This window comes from Dendropsophus ebraccatus, chromosome 2 (assembly GCF_027789765.1).
Source record: "Dendropsophus ebraccatus isolate aDenEbr1 chromosome 2, aDenEbr1.pat, whole genome shotgun sequence".
NCBI classification, from domain to species: domain Eukaryota; kingdom Metazoa; phylum Chordata; class Amphibia; order Anura; family Hylidae; genus Dendropsophus; species Dendropsophus ebraccatus.
The window spans coordinates 62,319,803-62,338,251 of record NC_091455.1 but is presented as its reverse complement, the minus strand read 5'-3'; the positions used below and the strand labels follow the sequence as shown (position 1 = coordinate 62,338,251).

General features: G+C 40.4%; 1 protein-coding gene across 1 annotated transcript in view; it reads left to right on the top strand.

Annotated features, from left to right (window-relative positions):
• Window positions 1-18,449, top strand: part of LOC138783217 (meprin A subunit beta-like) — a 32,771-nt gene continuing 14,322 nt past the window's right edge. The window contains exons 1-10 of the mRNA XM_069957658.1: window positions 1-90; window positions 4,650-4,668; window positions 4,787-4,837; window positions 4,927-4,967; window positions 6,640-6,718; window positions 8,180-8,297; window positions 13,215-13,393; window positions 14,263-14,481; window positions 16,193-16,345; window positions 17,587-17,802. Coding sequence (XP_069813759.1) covers window positions 34-90; window positions 4,650-4,668; window positions 4,787-4,837; window positions 4,927-4,967; window positions 6,640-6,718; window positions 8,180-8,297; window positions 13,215-13,393; window positions 14,263-14,481; window positions 16,193-16,345; window positions 17,587-17,802 — 1,132 coding nt within the window. The 5' untranslated portion in view covers window positions 1-33. The remainder of the gene's footprint in view (window positions 91-4,649; window positions 4,669-4,786; window positions 4,838-4,926; window positions 4,968-6,639; window positions 6,719-8,179; window positions 8,298-13,214; window positions 13,394-14,262; window positions 14,482-16,192; window positions 16,346-17,586; window positions 17,803-18,449) is intronic.

Sequence of the window (18,449 nt, the reverse complement as noted above, 5' to 3'; positions counted from 1 at the left end):
CTGTAGTTCTTGTAAGGTGATAAGAGCTCCACAATGGACCTAGCTGCTTTCTCTCTCGTTTTCCTTCTATTCCCGACAGTCTTTGGACAGGTGAGTTCATTAGGTATTACTCCTTGTGTAGGGTTGGAAATGAAAAAACATAGGAAAGTATTGTTTTATAAATTCTTCACTAGTCTGTTCAATGATATAGCTTATTCAGGCATTCAGTGTAATAGATTTATAAAAGCAAAATACAGCTGTAATTTTAAGTGAAAATAAAACAAAGAGTAAACAGGTGAAAAAATGAAATTTTTCCCAAAAGCAGTGTAAATAACAAGCAGTTCATTATTTGGATGGTCTTAATCAATTATGGTGTGTGCACTGACAGTCAATTGTCCATTAATCAGTTACTGGCGATTGTCCAATTGTCCATTAATCAGTTACGGCCGTTATTCTATATGCTGTGCACACTCTCATCCAATTTCCTATTGACTTAAATGGAGCACATTATTATACTGAAAATACAACCTTATATTTTGACTTTAAAGTTACAGCTATACTTTTCTTTAATTTCATGGTGTTTGAACATAGCTTTATAGTGCAGCCCATCTTCTGTCGGATGGGGTGAGTTACGCTCATCTTCAGGATTCTTTTTTTTTACGTGTTTAGTACCTTAGAAGTTAAAAGAGGGTGTACTTTTCTCATAATTGTAGCCACTTTTATTCACAAACAGCACAAACGAGTGTGGTCTTGTGGCATAGCTCCATTGAAGTTAATGGAGAGGATGTGTAATATTACAGACAACCTGAGGACAGGTGTGGCACTGATTGAGGAAGAAAGCAACTTATTTTAAGTCTCGGTATAGTGTGACTACAAACAAAAGTTTCACTTCAGCTTTGTTTCTATAGTCGAATAGAAGGATTTATATATCTGAAACAGGGCTCATTCTTTTTTGCACAGTTCTTCTTCTTATTATTATTATTATTATCATTATTATTATTATTATTTTAACAATATTATTATCTCCTATCTTTTCTAATTGTAGTCTCTCATACATATACAGTGCTACTGACAATTTGACGAATTGAGTCCAATTAACCTATGAGTGAATTTGTTGGTATAACATAACTATTAAAGCATTCTAGTAATCATGATAATTATAAGGAAATTAGAAAGTTGTCAACAATCAATTTCCCAGTGCAGTAATAAACAGGAAGCTATCTGATACCAGGATTTGGGGCCTGTATATTCTCCAAAAGACCATCTATTTGTAAAGACTGCCCCAATCTACACTTAATCATTTAGATCAGACAAAATTCCTTTCCATCCAGTGAATATTCCCACTTTTTTGCAGACCAACCTTCCATTATGTTTTTTTTACTGCAAATGTGGGTGGTTATCTCAGAGACTGCTGTCAAATCACTACCCAATTGTTTTTCTAATTTTGTATTGGTTCAGAGCAATGTCGGACTGGCCCACCAGAGGACAGGAGGATCCTCCAGTGGGCCCCCAGCTTTAGAACCTGCAAAAACACTGACTGACATGTTTCTCACTGGTTCTTCATTGGTGGGCCCCAGGATCATTTCCTCTGGTGGGCCCCAGATACCCCAGTCCGACACAGGTTCAGAGCATATTTTATTGATTAGTGTAATGACGGAATGTTCATACATGACAGATCTGTTGCTAATATGTCTGAAACTGACAATCTATTCCATGCATCTGAATTGGTCTGTTTCTGATTAAGGCAAGTGCCTGAGTCCCAGAAATTTCTGCAACAAATCTGCCACACCCCAGACCCCCCCCCCTCCATTACCATACTGCTGAATTCCAAGTTTGCCATATACAACAACACTTGTTGTCCAGGATGCTGGGAAAGCTGGGTGGCGACACTGTGGAGCCACAATGGTGACCACACACCTGATATTGCATTATAGATACACACAATATACAGTAGCTATGATCCATCTTAGCTGTTTTAAATGATAATTTATACTTTATCACAGCCCCACATAGGTTGTAACCCAGCTTTCCCAGTCCATCATATCTGCCTAGGGCTTTAATTACAAAATATAGACTAACTAGCCAGATTCGTAATCCCGGATCCAGTAAAAGCTGGTTAATAATCCCTGGAAAGCCGTAAATAACACATCTACCTAGTTGTAAATCTACCTAGTTAGGCAGATTTATCTTTCAGGGACTCTAGAAAGCTGGGTAACAACCACATTGAGGTGTAATAAAGAAGGCTGAGCATTAAATCTACCTAGATAATCCCCCTTTCTCCAAGCAGATTAACCTTTCAGAAACCAAGGAAAGCTAGGTAAATCACACACTGGCTAACACTACATATATAGAGAGCATATGTATAGCTCCACAAGACTTTGAATCCATCATGTATGCCCCTTTTGCCTAGACCATCAGCGAAATCCCCCTTCTTAAATACACAATATTTACATTCAGGCACCTGGAAAAGCAGGGTTCCACTTTTTATAGGCCTGCACTGGATGCCACAATGTGTAAGTGTAAATTAACAGTTGCAATAATATGGTATCTGCTTGTGTATGTATGCCCACATACATACACAAACCAAACCAAATAACACAAAGTAAAGACACAACACATTGTAATCAGGAGTCAAATTATCACAATTTTATTTAAAATCACATGACACTGAAAAAGGGTAGACCTCAGACCCACAAAGAGTCACCATCCAGCAAGGAAAAAACCCCTGTGGAGGAAACTTCCAAGGAAACCATGACCAAGAGTTACCCTTCCCTTGGGCTTAGAGGGTAATACCAATATAGCACGATTTAAGGATTTGTATATTTTATCTGATTTACAGACAATAACAAAAACAGAATACAAATACACTGGATGTGAGAGAGATCTGGCTGCCATATCTATCACCTTATTAATGGCTGGGTGGAAATATCTTTTCTCCCTTACAGATCCAGGTCCACCTTTCAGGAAGATGGAGGCTCGGTTAAAAGGGTTGTCTAAAGCAAAAAAATCCTTTTTCCTCTGCTAGAACCTCCAAATTACATCAAGGACAGGGGGAGTAAAGTAGTAAGGCTCAATGTCCTCTGGTGCATCCAGTATGGCACTGATCCAGGCAGTGAGCCTTTATTTTATGGAACCTTTTTATGATATAAGCGATTGTCCTCATAGTTAATAGTTGCTATGGTTACTACAGGTGCCCACAGTGATCTGAAGCATTAACCCTTTAATGCGGACAAAAAGAGAAAGGAGCTGCTGCACCTTACACCTATGGCTGACACTTATGCCTCTCGGCTACATTTAAAAACCAACGCCAGGATGTTGGTATATAATTTGATCAAACCATATTGCCCCATGTACCACATGCCGAGTCCCTTCACTAACTCAACACTGTGTCGGTCAGCGACCGCAAACCCCACAAGGGGACCAGGAGACCTGCACGTGGTACATGAGGCAATATGGTTTGATCAAATTATATACCAACATCCTGGCGTTGGTTTTTAAATGCAGCCGAGAGGCATTAGTGTCAGCCATAGGGGTCATGTGCAGTAGCTCCTTTCTATTTTTGTCCGCATTAACCCTGTAATGACTGGTGATGCGCTTTACTACAGAGGTCATTAAACACACTTGTGACCCAGTTTTCCAGGCGTTCCTCAGGCTGTATCCACCCGCTGCACGGAGCCGACAGACAGCGGGAGTCAGATGCCGAGATTTCTGGTTCGTACAAACCAGAAATCCGGCAGGTTAGCTCATCTCTAAACCTGTACACTTCCTACAACTACTCTGTGATTGTCAGTGATTCTGCCACAACTAAACATGTCCACTTTCTGCAAAACCTTGTGCTATTTGCACTACCTTATATGAGATGGCAGAGGCACCTGAGGAAGGGGTCAGTCTGGACTTGAAACATGTTGTGCGATAGTCTAGTTTATATATGTTTATATAGTCATTGGTCCTTGCATTTTTAGGACAATCAGTGCCCAAAAAACCTGTCATTGCTCTTTGTGGATTCTATTTCTTACTCACCCCGTTGTGGGTTCACAAGGTGGCTGTGGTCCTAGACCTTTCATGAGGCCATGTGGATTTGGGAAATTGAGGTTATTGTGACAGATCTGATGCTTGTGAAATCACTTTAAAAGGTTTTATTAACTCCGAGAACCTAGAACAGCACGAGGTATGAATACAGCTCTGCCCAAAGCAATGGACTTAGGGAACATATGGAACCATTAAAGGTAATGGATAGGTATAGTTGGTTACTTAGTTGAGTCAGATGGGAGAATGATGATGAAATCAGTAGTTTTTCCTATATTGACTTTTAGAAAGTGGGGAGAGAAGAAGAAGAATATAGTTGCTTTACAGTGCTGGTCTAGATGTTACCTGTCTGTGATGCAGAATTCCAGTGTCATCAGTGTAAAAGTGGTACTGGCAGCCATGGAAATCTATGAGCTGTCCCAGGTCATAAGTATTTAGAGAGAAGAGTTGGGGTCCCAGCACAGAATCTTAAGAAACTACAACAGGGAGAGGGTGATCCCAGATGTTGGTATAGTAACTTACCCATGTAAGGCATCTCCATACATTGTTACACTGAAGACTTAGTAATAAATTAAACTTATGTTTATACTCAATATATGATTTTCTTGAGTTGCACTTCTGATTCAATGTGTCTTATTTTTCAGCTTCTTCAAGAAGCCATAGGTAAGTGCCATGTGCCCCCTCTCCATGTATATGAGCTAGGAATGTCTGTTAGGTAACACAGATAGTTAATAACGGCAATAAAATTTACATCTGGCAATCTGCATTCCTCTGCTTTCAGAAGTCGATGTGGATGGTGGAAAAGACAACGACTTATTTAACATCAACCAAGGTTTAACATTTTATCATTATTTTCCACTGTAAAATACATTAATTAATTTCTTTAGTAATTAAGTTATGCCTTTTTTTTTGTTCTTTAAGAATTAAATCTGGATCTTTTTGAGGGAGACATTAAGCTTCAGGTGAGTCCTGACATGATATACTGCCTTCCATGCTGGGGAAATAAATGGCTGAGTGCAGCTCCCCTCCCCCCCAGGTGAACCCAGCTGATTACTGGCTTATGCAATACATGGCAACTTCCATAAAAAACACTGTAGTAAAAATAGTGTTGTTGCATTTAAAGGGAATGTGTTAAATAAAAAGATTTAATTGTTTATATTTTAAAATAATTATGAAATCTTGCAGTTTTGATTCCGGCCACTAAGCCTAATAATAAGCTGACATTTTCTGTTATGTACAAAAAAATTTTCAGCTCTCTCTTCTCTGACATCACAGTAAAGACTGCGTTGAAAGGTGACATCAATTTACAGATAAGATGGGATCAGGCCATTTACAATATGGTATGGTCAAAGCTCAGCATCTCCCCCTCTCTATACAATGACCTCAGCATGCTTTAATAGAAGTTAATAGGGTACTCTCCAAACTACTGTTTCCAGTGTCTATAGGGATTGCTGTAAAGCATATCTCTAATTTCTGTTCAAAAAGTTTAGGCAGTTTGGCTGCCCACATATGTAACTAAAAGATATTTTATGTGTTTGGAAAAACTCAAATAATCAAAAGTGGTACAAAGTGGTTTCCCTGTTAGTTAAGCACATATTTAATAAAGCAAAACAATATGTACATTGCTAGCATAGAATAAGAAACTATACAGTCAAACCAGCACAACAGAGAACTGGCAAAATAGCCAGGTCATTAACAAGAAGCTAAAGAGCAGAAGAATGGTATATAAAATATACAGTAAGTGAAGCTGCTGTAGACCCTGAGCCTTAAAAGGTAAAATACTGTAATCAATCAGCATTTGTTCTTTTATGTGTGAAGGTCTCCTTTAAGGATTTTTATATGTAATGAATCTAGCACATATAGCATCTAACCCCTTAGTAATACATACCTTGATCTCACATAGTATTCCTAAAACCATTTACTATGGTTAATTCTCCAATAATTATGTTTATAGCTGACCCATAATTATTTTACAGCAATGTTATATTCTATATCTGATAACATACTACAAACATTGAAACATGACTCCATAACTTCAAGAATTCATTGTCAACTAAAATGTAACCCATTTGTGCAATTCAACATTAATTTTTAAATAAAAGAAGGTTTTACTGCAATATCCTTCTTGAGAAACTAAAACACAGTATACAAATAACTCTAACAAACTGTAGTACATGGAATAAAACATTAACCTCATGGAAAGCCAAATTGTTTTTTTTTTTTTTTAATTCACCCTTAGGCCGGGTTTATACGCTGTAAGACAGCGACTGTTCTGTGACACGGCCCTGTCATAGAACTGCCGCTGTCAGTGAAGTTTGCCCCAGCTGGTACAGCCGCAACTTAGGGTGTGCCTGCATTCCAATTAACCATTGAAGACAATGTAAAGTGCGGCCAGAGCTGTACTTTATATTGTCTGCACTGTCAACTTTGTGCGGCTGCTTGTCATTGAATAAATGGACATGGCAGTTTTGAGTGCAGCTGCATGGAATGCAGTGAACAAAATAAACCAAACAAATTCCAATCACTGTTTTGGTGCAAAGAGTGGTCTTATATAACATAGTACTCTATTCATAGAACTTTATTTAAATCAGCTTTGTTAAAACAATGTGTATTTGCCTTAATTTTTTCGTACAGCCAAATGAAAGGAACTCCATTATCGGGGACCAGTACCGCTGGCCAATACCAGTTCCATACTACTTAGAGGACAGTTTAGGTAGGTTTACACCTTGGCTTTGTCTGATAGCTACTTATATTTACAGTATAATAAACTATTAATAATATTTAGAGATGAGCGAACCTGGAGCATGCTCGAGTCGATCCGAACCAGAACGTTCGGCATTTGATTAGCAGGGGCTGCTGAAGTTGGATAAAGCCCTAAGGCTATGTGGAAAACATGGATATAGTCATTGGCTGTATCCATGTTTTCCAGACAACCTTAGAGCTTTATCCAACTTCAGCAGCCACCGCTAATCAAATACCGAATGTTCGGGTTTGGATCGACTCGAATCCGAACCCGGTTTGCTCATCTCTAATATCATTTTTGACAATTTAAACAATTTAAATAAAGCTAAAAACCTTTTATCCCACTCCTGGATGTGAAAGCTTAATTTAGCTGCTAGAAGGTATTAGGTTGCTTCCAAAGAGTGGTCCTGGTGTGAGTGGTGGCAGGCACTGCAAGACACTGGTGTGAGAAACCAAGGAGTCGGGCAAGGGTAGGTCAGGCTCCAAGCCTAGGTCATGTACATGAGGAAATATAATGTAGTCTGGAACAGGCAAAAAGGTTGCGTCAGGAGGCATGGGTTTAATAGTGAAGAGTTTGGATCACGCACAGGAGAGTAAAAAAGGGACAAGATAATGGGGCAGAGAAGGAGTCAAGAGGTCAGTCAAAGGTCAAAAAACAGGATTTCAGATCAAAAGTCACAGAACGCTTTTCCTAGGGCCTAAACTAGCATATTGCTCAGGAATAGGTAAAGAGGTAGAGCATATTTAAAGAGGTAGTGCCAGACAGGGATAGGTGGAGGACAGATTAGGAGTGTGTGCTGACAATTTAAAATGCAAGGGAGTTTGTCTACACCCTATGCATCAGACCAAAAACTACAGGAAAGGAAGCAGCTTGGTGCTAGCTGGAGGGATTAAACAGGTTATGAAGGCTTACAAAAACATGGCCACTTTCAACCAGAAATAGACTTTCTTGTCTCCAGTTTTAGTGTGGTCTCTGCAGCTCAGTTCTATTGAAGTGAATAGAGTTGAGACAGTGGTGGTGCTGTTTTTGCAAGAAAGTAACTGTGGATAACCTCTTTAAGCCAAACATTGACTTTGAGCCTGCAGTGGTGCGTAGCAGGACGCTGGTTGGAGCTGACCACCACCACATGGGGGTTTCTGCCTTCTCTGTATCATCACTTTAAGATAATATGCTGAACTCAATGGACTGGGTGTTCTGGATTGACATATGTTTTCAGCCTTCAGAAGTAGGTTAATATTAAATGGTTCAGGATAGTGAAGGGTGAATGGTTGTGGTTTCTCTTATTTGTTGCTGCCCAAGGATTTACACAAAGATATCAGCTCACCCTTAGGAATTCTTGCAACCAGAAACCCATGGATTAGCTGATTGCTGGGCACCATTGATTTGCCGTCATTACAAAGCACATTTAAACATCTAAAAATTATTTTTCAGAAATAAACGCTAAAGCACTTGTCCTGGAAGCCTTTGAGCGTTACCGATTAAAATCATGTATTGACTTCAAACCTTGGGAGGGAGAACCAAATTATATCTCTGTGTTCAAGGAAAGCGGGTATGGAAATATTTGATTATTTTATAATATATGAATTATCACATTTAGACATTGAGACAATATATGGTAATATAATGGTCCATTGGGCTGTTTGTCCATTTTCCGAGTGTCCCCTCTAGTCATAGGTTCTTGCGTCAGAATTCTATGTGATCCCTGTACAGAGCTGAGAACCGTATTATAATGTACAATTGTATTGGTGGAATTGTAATCATAAGCTTCTTTAAGGAAAATCTAGTCATTAATTCAATGATTCTAAACACAGTTAGGCCAGGTTCACACAATGTATTTTTCTTATTAAACATAACGGCCATTGTTGCAGGTTTCCAACAACGGCCATTCTTTAATCACAGTGGCAGATCGCATTAACTTCTATGGTACCACGGCCTTAGTGTATACATACTGTAACACCACAGCCAGGATTCCATGCGGCTGCACAGAAAATTGCCATGTCTATTTTGTGCTGACGCTATTCAGTGAACAGCGGCCACACGAAATAGACTATGCGCGCAATTTAAAGTATGGCTCCCAGCTGTACTTTACATTGTGTGCTATGGCTAATTGGAGTGTGGGCACACCAGAATGTGCCCGGATTCCTTGTTCAATAAGTTTTTATTGAAACTTTTTTATATTTTTCAAAACATAACAAAAAATTCTTTTGTTGTGAACATCGTAAGGATGATACAAAAAGCATCCAACTATGGATTCAATAGTGAGGAACGAATCAACATTACATAAGATGGTGGATATATAGTATGGTAAATACAACAAGTAACATCTGTCCTATTAGGATGACAACAAAACATTTAAATAAAACTAAACTGTCTTCCAGTGGTCAGTATAAAAATGATAAGCAATTTTATTATACTCTTAATTTTATGTCTCAACATTGGCTTCTTTATGTTTGGATTAACAAAAACATATTTAAAAAAGTGGAACAAGTATTAAATGAGCTTATCTGGAATCGGAAAAGAGTAAGGTTAAAGTTGGATATACTGACCCTTCCTGAGAAGGGTGGTGGGCTGGATGTACCTTATTTGTTTTGGTACTACTTAGCTTCATACTTGGCGTGGTTAAAAAAGTGGAAGATGGTGGATTCCCTGCAAAACTGGGTCACAGAAAAGAGGGGAGTGACAGAGGATATTTTTGAGGTATTAGAGGGGGAATTAAAGACTGTATACTCAAAAAACAGCTTGAGAGGGTTAGTAGTGAGAGTGTGGAAGGAGGTGAGAAACTTAGCAAAGATTACAGGGGCACTGGAACACACTCCACTGCTGCGGAATAGTGATTTCCGAGAAGTAGGAAAAGTTCAGGATTTGGGGTACTGGACTTCAAGGCGGTTGGTGAAAGTGTCCCAGTTTTGTAGGGAAGGTAGGATAAAAGTGGTTGAAAATTCTTGTTGGATCACGCAGTTTTTGGAGATTAAAGGACACACAAAAGGTAAAATAGGGAAACTTTATAGAATTTTAGGACAGATGAAACAGGAAAATCTAGTAATTAGGTCACAAGTTAAGTGGGGACAGGTGATAGGAGCAAAGGACCACATATATTGGGAGGAGTTATGCAAATTTAGTAATGAGTGTCTCACAGATAAAAAGCATAAAATGGTACAGTTTTTTTATTTTTCACAGGTATATTATTGTCCAAAAGACTTTTTGAAATGGGGCAATAAAGAGAAAGGGAAATGTGGTAGGTGTTTAGCACAAGGAGCAGATTTGGAGCATTATTGGTGGGACTGTAAGGTACTTCAGGAGTTTTGGATTAGGGTTTTTGCCATCATGGATATAATATATGGAGTAATAGTAGTAAATAAGTACACGTGTGCACTATTAGGGGAAATAGAAGGGTTGCAGTTAACAAGATTGCAAAGGGGGGTGATATATAAAATATTTTTTGCTGCACGATTGGTGGTTATTAGGAATTGGATATCCCCAAAAGCTCCGTCTATAGCAGAGTGGAAAGAAGTGGTCAGAAATATAATGAGATGTGAGGACAGGAAAAACAAGAATAAAAAAGACTACGCCAGATGGTGGGTACGTTCACACTACGTAAGTTTCCGGCCGTAGCGCGTTCCGTGAATAAGCGGCCGGAAACTTACGTAGTTTGCGTACAATGGAAAGTATACGATCTACGGGCGCACAGTTCACACTACGTACGAACTTACGCCCGGATCGTATGTGGCGCCGTAAAAAATGAACCAAACCATTATTTCCGGACGGAAATGCCGTAACTTACGCCCATAGCGTAGCATGCAGTCCCGTACGTAGTGGTGATTTCTTCATTTTGCCAGCTTTTTGTTCCAATCCAAAAGGTTCTGTGGGGTGTCCGGGGCTAGGCGAAGATTTCCAAGTAAAAGACCGCTGTTAGATCGCTACGAAGAGCGTTCGGGAAGTGTAAGTACGCTACGGGCGTAAGTTCGCGGTCCGTACGTATCCGGCCGCAACTTGCGTAAAGTCCCGGCCGGAGTTTCATACGTATATGTCCGGCCGCAAAAAATATGCGGCCGGACATATACGTAGTGTGAACCTAGCCTGAAGGAGTATAATCATAGGTGGGTACAATATTGGAGCAACATAGGCACCTAGGTGTATTTTTGCTTGTGTAAGTGCGCCTTTTTTTTTTTTTTTTTTTTGTGTGTGTCAGTTCTCTCTTCTCGCCAGGGGCAACTGGGGGGGGGGATGGGTGGGTAATAAGGTTAGGATTGGTTATTAGGATAGGATCAGGGATGGTAGAAAAGGAGGATATGGGGGATGAAGAGTGGTAAAATTGTACATAAATTGAGATGTGTATGGGGGGGGGGGTATACTCCGGGATTGCTTGAGGGTGCCCAAGATTGTAAAATTGGGGCTGAGAGACTGCCAATCCCTGTCCATTCATTGAAGTAATGAATATTAACTACGGTAAAGAGAATTTTATGGCGAAATGAAGATTAAGTAGTAAAAGTTAGGTGGAGATATAGTAATAGATAATGGACAGCAGGGTGCTGGTTGGTCAGTGGCCTCTTAGGGTGAATGGGTAAAAGTAATTGTGGCTAAGCAGGTCAATTGAAATAAAATGAAAATAGAGGTGGGCGCCCCACAGAATGAGTGGTATAATCTGGTTGGTGGTGGGGACTCTTGGCAGGGGTCCTCAGCTGCCGCAGAAGGGTGCAAGAATCGGGGCATCTGACTCTCAGCCCTGGTGGCACATGAGGGTATGGAAGTTGGAATCCCCGGTAGTTTGAAGACTCGGCAGGTGGAGTGGATAAGGTCCCTAATATAGGGACATTCGCTGTACCAAGTCGGACTTCAGTGGATGGGTGAAAGGGGCACCCACAAAAATAAGACCATGACCGCTTAATTTGTTGGATGAATGTGGTTAGGGATTGTAAGGTGTTGGGGGCCGCTGGGTGCACTGCTCCAGCTAGTACAATAGATAAATGGCCTGAATCATTCCTCTTGAGGAGTGTTAGTAGGTAATATCAAAGATTGTTGAGAACAAATTCGTTTTGTAGTGGTAGGTTTTGGATGCATAAGACGCAAAAAATAATCATGGACAAGAGAGAAGCAGTATCTTTTGCAAGGGGCTAAATTTTAGCGGGCTCAGTGTAAGAAGTATTAGATGACCTAGAAGCATTCTCGGGGATACCCCCTCTTGAAGTTTGGTATAGATGTAGTCTTCCTGGATACACCCCTCTGTTTGAAATAACTCAAAAGTACTGTTCTCGATCCTATATGATTTTAAACATGAATCTTCCTTTCTATTTAAAAAATTATAAATAAAGATTGAAGTTTTAAAAAAAAACTATTGTATTGATGGAATTGTAATCATAAGCTTCTTTAAAGAAAATCTAGTCATTAATTCAATGATTCTAAACACAGTTAGGCCAGGTTCACACAATGTATTTTTCTTATTAAACATAACGGCCATTGTTGCAGGTTTCCAACAACGGCCATTCTTTAATCACAGTGGCAGATCGCATTAACCTTTATGGTACCACGGCCTTAGTGTATACATACTGTAACACCACAGCCAGGATCAGGGCCGTTTCTAGCTAATTTGAACTACAGGGTGAACCTTGCTAAAAGCGCCCCCCCCATCAAGTGATGTTGGGGGGGGGGGTTACTAGGGAGAAGCAGTGTGGGTATTATGGCATGTAGAAGTGTTATTCAACCCTTTTCAGCTGGGGTAAAAAAAAGTCATTCAGTGACTCACAGGTGACGTTGTCTTCTGAGGCGTCACTTTCCTTTCTCTCTCCATCTCGCCAAGACCACCATGATGATTTCTTGCAGCTACAATTCATCTCTTCTGAACCTGCCAGACAAACATCTTAGGCTCCGTACTTTTACAACTTCCACTTTTTTTGTGTCATGTGCATTAAAGTCAGTAGCTATGTGGGTTGCCCCTATTACTATATGGGGGCACTGCTGTGCCCCCATATAGTTATAATGCCTCCAGCTGTACCACTGTGCTACCCACATTGTAATGATCCCCTCTGTGCTCTGCCCCATATTAAAAATCCCCCCATGCTGTCCCCATATCAATAATCCCCCTATGCTGTCCCCATAGCAATAATCCCCCCTATGCTGACCCCATATCAATAATCCCCCTATGATGACCCCATATTAATAATCCCCCCTGTGCTCTATCCCCATATAAATAATCTCCCCTGTGCTGCCCCCATATAGTAATAATCCCCCCTGTAACATCTGTCCTATTAGGACGACAACAAAACATTTAAATAAAACTAAACTGTCTTCCAGTGGTCAGTATAAAAATGATAAGCAATTTTATTATACTCTTAATTTTATGTCTCAACATTGGCTGCTTTATGTGCCCGGATTCCAATTAAGCTGAAGTGATTTTCACCTAGCTAATACTGCAGTATTGGCCGAATTGAACATCTCAGACATTGAAAGACATTGTTTTCTCACCGTGTAGATGTTGGTCATATATCGGAAACTTACGAAGAGGAAAGCAGCAACTTTCTCTTGGAGCAAACTGTGACAGACTAGCTACAATTCAGCATGAGTTCCTCCATTCCCTGGGATTCTGGCATGAGCAATCACGTAGTGACAGGGACGATTATGTCATTATAGAGTGGGACAGGATTCTGAGTGGTAAGGATGCATCTTGCTCATTCCACCATTTATGGTTCCTCATTTGTAATACAGTGATAAAACAATTCTCCACCTATGCCCTCCAAATGCAGATAACTACATGCACACGTTTATGACTAACCTCCAACTTTTCTGAGACATACTTTCAGATATTTGGTTGAAACATATGTAAATTGGGGTATGCAATCCCACACACTAAACGTCTTCCTCTTCGGCAGGATGCAAGGCTCCCTAAGCCCCTATGCGTACATCTCCATTGTCATCCACTAGAATGACAAGTACACCTGTAAATCCCCTATTACACGGGGCGAAGAGAGGTAGCAAGTGAGTGCCGACCTGTGAGGTCAGCGCTCGCTTACCCCTTATTTCACGCTTGCTGGCGGCGCTATTACATGCTTCGCCAGCAAGCGGGTAAGAGCCGGGGGGTGGGGGTGGGGAGCTGAATGGGCAAGAAGTCCATAGAAGATAGCGGCGGTCTGCTACCACTGCTCCTATTACATGGAGCAATGGCGGCAGATGGCTGCTATCTAGTTTATTTTGCAACATGTTGAAAGACAACAATCAAATGTCAGCTGATCATTGTCTCCTTATTACACAAGGCAATTCTCAGCTGTAATGCCCGATATCGGCTGAATTAAACCGATAATCGCTTCCTGTAATAGGGCCTTAAGAGGCAGGCTGCCTCACCTCCTCATAAGAACTGATCTGGCACTGCGCAGTGGTAAGCGCCAACGTAAAGCCACTGCAGAGTGCTGGCAAAATCCTTCAGCAGTACAAGTGGAGATTCATAAACCTCTTTGTAACCTGGTGATGGTAACTCAATGGTAATATGTTTATTAAATGACCATTATATTATTTTATTTTAACAGGAAGAGAAGGAAATTTCAATAAATACAATGACACACGGTCCAATTCCTTAAATGTCCCATATGACTACACTTCAGTTATGCACTACAGTAAGACTGCCTTCCAGATTGGCACCGAACCAACTATTGTAACCCGCATAGAAGCCTTCAGTGACGTCATTGGACAAAGAATAGATTTCAGTGACTACGATCTATCAAAGCTCAATCGGTTGTACAACTGCGGTAAGTTTGTAGCCATAGGATAAGTATGGGTCTAAAACTTCTCAACCATTATAAAATATACAATTATACAATATATGGAATACAACATCTCATTTGAAGGTTCATTGCGCTGTCCATTTTATTGTTATTTTTTTCACATTCTCTGTAACAACCATACAGCAGGCATAGCTCCTATCATATCATGTCTACATACCGGTAGTATGTGAATAATTAAAGTTGGCATAAGTGTCTTTCGATGGTGTTTCTGATTAGTGATATATTTGGGCAGCTATAAACCACACTATATTAACATAATGTTTATAGCTCAATACAAACTAGACAGGAGTAGAGAGAGATCTTTGCATACACTATTCTCTAGGTTAATGGCAAAAATATCTTTCAAAAAAAACAAAACAACATGTAACAGAATGATAATGATGGCAGCCAGGAATGAATCACAAGATGACAAACAGGGAAAAATAGCAGGATTTGCCCTAGATAATGCTTCCTAATCTTTCCCTAGATCTTTCCCTGCACTCTATGCTAACACCAAACATCAATAAACCTACTACCAATGCAATATTTCTGCAATAGCCCTAGGCTATAAAGTATGTCTACAGAAACAACAAACAGGCTCCTTAGAGAAACAAAACTAAGCAAAAGCAATAACATTAAAACTTGCAATAAAGGAAAACAAGCAAAATGGCAACAACCTAATAGCAATCAACAGAATAACCCAAACAGGGAATGAGGAACAAGGACAAGAACATAAAACAAAGTGATTCAGGAAAGACTTGCACAGATTCAAATATTCTGTAATTTACAGAGAACTGCACAACCCAGAAGCATTCTCAGGGACCCAACTTTGATATCCGACGTAATATTGGCCCCCTGCTTTTAGGACTGATGCAATTGAGCCTACAACCCTGCCTCATTATCTAAGCAGGTCTTTAGGCTTAGATAATGTTTACACCTCAAGTTTTTGTTGCATTTTTTTTGCGTTTCACAGTGAGTTTGCCACAAATTGAGCAAATAGGTACATTTTACCATGATTTCACCAAAATCATTGCAAAAATGTCTCTATTTTTCAGAAAATGCTAAATTAATTCCAATGGGAAAAATCAGTGCAAAAAGTACAACAAAAATGCCATTTGTGAGCACAACAAGACTCTGGAATTCCGTCCAAATCCCAAATAGAAGGGTTTGGCCTTGTTTTCAGGTTAAAAGCGAAAGCACACAGCTACTATGAAATTAAGAGACCGCAGTGCTCACTAAAGCATTACACTCTCTTCAAACAGCTCCGACAGAACCCCCCCCTATCAATCTAATATTGATGTCTATCAAGAGGATGGGCTTCTAGTTTTAAGAGCCCAGATCTTTCAATTTATAGTGAATGTACCAGTGGTAGTGAATTTTTCCCCCCTACCTGGTCAGTGTTGGCACGGAGATCTCAGTGGGGCAGTCCATTTTTCAAAACACTGCCAGTTTCCCCAAATCGTCACTGGTTTCTTCATTTTGAAAAGTGTACTGCACCACTGGGATCTTCGCTTCTGTGCCAACCAGATGATGAAAAAAAAATTGACTACTTGAACTGGTACATTCGCTTTAAGCGATTACATTTTATAAATGACAGCTGTATACTATACAGTGTAATGACTATGGGGCAAACATGTGCTCGCATTTTATGGGTGATATGACACAGCACTAACTTTATTGCACCTTTACTCTATAGCTACATCCATCACTTTCTTGGACACATGTGATTTTGAGTACAACAACATCTGTGGAATGATACAAGGTACAGGAGATAGTGACGATTGGCACCATGTTCTTCAAGCACCTAATGGTCCCAGTAATGATCACAGTAACATGGGAGATTGTAAAGGTAAGCACCTTCTTATCTTATAATGTGAGTTATTGCGGCTGTATTTGACTTTATGACTGACTTAATATGAACTCAAGACTCTTGTTATATAGCAGTGCTCTATATAGACAAATACACACACAGGTCTCATAAGATCAGTCAAGTCAATGGTTTAAGGGCTGCCAAAGCATTTTACATTCAGCACAAAATACACCAGATTAAATCCCACACCATGTAAGAAAAAAGCTGATGAATCTATTGATGAACTGCTTATATGTATACAATTACTAGTTATATATTTCCATGTTGCCGAAAGCCAAGTTGAGCAGAAAACCAAAGCTATTTGCATTTGGATTTTTCCATCAATAGTTCAGTACATACAATATGTAGTAAGCTTTCAGAACTCTGTAAGGGATGCTGTAGGCAGTCGGAAAAATTTTAGGCTTTTAGTAAAATAATACTAAAATGCAGCTGTAATATTGAGTAAAAATAAAACATGTGAACAGGTATGTGAATAGGTGAAAAAAAACTGGCTTTTTAAAAAATTTTTTACAAAACCAGGATGTAAATAATAAGCATGTTTATTATTTGACAGTTTTTTCTGTATAGAATGTGCCCTTCTATCATTTTACTGTGTGTGAACATAACCTTAAAGGGAAACTATCATGAATCTAAATCATTGATAGCCCCCTATTGCGCAGGAGGCGCCAAGGATGAAGGTATGTGTCTTACCTTCATCCTCAGCGCTGTTCCCATGCTGTTAGTCATTTACTCCTTAGTCCAGTAAGACTGCTTGGAGCACTGGGGCACTGTTAGGAGCACTGCCCCACCCCAATAGCACTGATCTGGCTTGCTCCATTGATAATCATGGGAAGGGAGGGTCGTCCAAGGAGGATTGGAGCTATAGGGGCTGGGCAGTGCTCGCAATGGTGCCCCACTGCTCCAAAGAGTCTTACTGGACCGAGAAGTAAAAGACTAACTGCCCAGGAATGGTGCCGAGGATGAATGTAAGAGATATACCATAATCCTCGGTGCCTCCTGCACAATAGGGGGCTATCAGCAGCTTAGATTTGTCTAACCTGCTGAAAGTTCCCCTTTATGTCCACATCTGCAGGGGATGTGAAGTTCTGTATTACAAAGATGAACCTTTACTGCACATAATACCATAAAAAGTGTATTTGGTTGATAAATCCCCCCCTTTTTCCAAAAGCTATGATATGTAAAATTCCAACAAATAAATGTTTTCAATCCGTTTCCTACAGATAGCGGTCATTTTATGCATTTTAACACACAAACACTAAATGCTGGAGATATGGCACTGCTCGAAAGCCGACTTTATTACCCAAAGCGAGGATTTCAGTGCTTGGAATTCTTTTATTACCACAATGGACATGAAAGCGACCAACTCAACATCTGGGTCAGAGAATACACAGAGGATTTTCCAAATGGCACATTGAACTTTATAACCACTGTCCATGGTAAGTGATTTTTTTTAGTGTTAACAAGCAAGAACAGTTGTGATATTCCTAATATAAGGTTGGCCATCAATGTCTGATCAGCATGTTACCAACGACCGGCACCCCTGCTGATCAGCTGTTTAGCAGAGCCATGATTCTAGCATATATTCAATGAACAAAGTGAAAGCCTTGGCTCTGCCCATTGTGTAGTGGTGGCACTAGGTTACTGCAGAATAGCTACCATCAATATACAGTGAATGGTCCATTCATATGGAGACTTCACTGCTCTGCTAAACAGCTGCAGGGCAAGGGTGCTAATGGCCCTATTCCACGGGTCATCATAGAGGAGCAAACGAGCGCTGTCAGCTCTCGTTTGCTCCTCGTTCCCCGCTCGCTGCCGCTGCTATTCAACGCAGCAGCAGCGAGCGGGTGAGTGCGGGAGGGCCGGCGGGGAGCTGCGGGGGGGGGGGGGGGGTGTGTGATTGGCTGCCCGGGTGATCTCTGATCGTCCGGGCAGCCCATAGGATATAGCAGCGTCTTATGCCGACGCTACTATTCAACGGAGCGACGGCAGCAGATCGCTGCTATATCAGTCGCTTGTTTTTCAACATGTTGAAAAACAAGCGACTGCAACGATCAGCCGACATGAACGATGTCGGCTGATCATT